Below are 1988 nucleotides of genomic sequence, written 5' to 3'. Positions count from 1 at the left end.
GAATACTAAAGTGGGTTGCAATTTCCATCTCCAGTTGGATTCATATATTTGGATATAAATACAAGCACCCCATGCCAGTACTCTTGCCTGGAAAATCCCATGGACGGAGGAGCCTGGTGGGCTACCATCTATGGCATTGCAAAGAGTCGGGCATGACTGAAGTGACTTAGCAGCAGCAGTAGCAGCAGCACAACATGATTACTTAGAAAATAGTCTAATGAAAAATGTTGATCCAGCATTTTAAAGTTCAATATGTACTTTACTAAGTTAAGAAAATGAAGTCCACAATCATAGTAAGCTTCAACTGGTATTTTAAAGTTAATTAAATACTCCATTTAGTTCAGAAAATTAACCAAATAACCCCAGAAATGAAGGGACCCTTTTCCTAGTAATTACATTCCATAAAGCCTTCTTCACTTCCCTGTTGCGGAGGCTGTAGATCAGAGGATTCAACATGGGGATGACCACTGTGTAGAACACGGAAGCGACTTTGTCCTGACTCAGGGAGTAGCTGGGGGAAGGTCTGAGATAAGTGTAGATGGAGGTGGAATAGAACAGGATGATGGCTGTCAGGTGAGACACACATGTGGAGAATGCTTTGTGCCTCCCCTTCCCTGAATGCATACGGAAGATGGAGAAGAGAATGTAGCAGTAGGAGGTGAGGATCACCAGCAGAGTCCCAACTATATTCACACCAGCAAAAGTGGACAAGATGCTTTCATACAGGCGTGTGTCAGAACATGAGAGCTTAAAAATTGGAGGACTGTCACAAAAGAAGTGATGGATGACATTGGAATTGCAGAATGACAAGCTGCTCACATAACCTGTGTGAACCACAGAGTTCAACAGTCCTGCTGTAAAAGCCCCTGCTGCCATTTTTAGGCAGACCATCCTGGACATGATCAAGGAGTAAAGGAGAGGGTTGCATATGGCCACATAGCGGTCATGGGCCATTAACCCAAAAAGGATGCATTCAATTGTAGCAAAGGCTATAAAGAAGTACATCTGCAGAAAGCAGCCAGCAAAGGAGATGGTTTTCTTCTCTGATAAAAAGTCTACCAGCATCTTTGGAGTGATGGTGGATGAATAACTAACATCTGCAAAAGACAGAATTGCCAGGAAGAAATACATAGGTGTATGAAGTCGAGAATCAGTCCTGATTAAAAGGATCATTCCAATATTTCCCACAACTGTAAGTGTGTAAATCACCAAAAAAAGAGAAAAAAGGATAGCTTGTAGCTCCAGTGTGTCTGCTAAACCCAACAGGATGAACTCTGTCAGCAAAGTACAATTATTTCTAGCCATTTACTAAAGATGTTGTATGCTTAAACTTGTATTCCTTGTAAATATGTCATTGTCCAAATTTCACAAGAAATAGTAGGAATATTAATGAAGTTACTAACACATGGAAAAAATAAAATCCTGGGATAATATAGTAGAGTAAGCAGGGTGACTATCAGTTCAGTTCAGTTCAGTCGCTCAGTCATGTCTGGCTCTTTGAGACTGCATGGACTGCAGCACGCCAGGCCTCCCTGTCCATCACCAACTCCCGGAGTGACTGTAGTAAAGGGGAAATTAGTGGGCAAATGAACAAGCACTGGAATTCAATAACCAATTGTCTGTATTGAATCTGGGTTGTGGAACTCCCTGTTTGCTGGTCAAAGTCCGTATAGTCCATTTAAGGTTCTAAAATGCAGCATATACATTCTATTCTTTCTCTTCTAACCCACTCACATCCAAAATGCAAAGTATAGAGCTATTCTTGCTGAGTTCTCTCTCATCCTCTGCACAAGCATGTATGGTTAACTCAAATGTCTTCTTTTCTCATCAAGACTTCTCTGTACATTCTTCAACAGCAAAATTCATGCATCACCATCCGGAAATCACTCCGGTGTTCTTCAAGCAGCAAACACAGGGCCTACTGCAAATAACCAATATTTTGACATCTATGACATTCTTGAGAATGCTTTTGTAGTTTTTTTCAAGTG

At 41.1% G+C, this 1988-nt stretch overlaps 1 protein-coding gene across 1 annotated transcript; it reads right to left on the bottom strand.

Annotated features, from left to right (window-relative positions):
- Positions 1 to 348: 348 nt before the first annotated feature.
- On the bottom strand, positions 349 to 1305 carry LOC113906045 (olfactory receptor 5F1-like). The gene has a single exon (XM_027564059.1). It carries the CDS (start codon positions 1303 to 1305, stop codon positions 349 to 351), a length of 957 nt encoding a protein of 318 aa, XP_027419860.1.
- Positions 1306 to 1988: the final 683 nt, after the last annotated feature.

Source organism: Bos indicus x Bos taurus, chromosome 15 (assembly GCF_003369695.1).
Source record: "Bos indicus x Bos taurus breed Angus x Brahman F1 hybrid chromosome 15, Bos_hybrid_MaternalHap_v2.0, whole genome shotgun sequence".
Lineage (NCBI taxonomy): Eukaryota > Metazoa > Chordata > Mammalia > Artiodactyla > Bovidae > Bos > Bos indicus x Bos taurus.
This window is presented reverse-complemented; position numbering and strand designations above follow the sequence as displayed.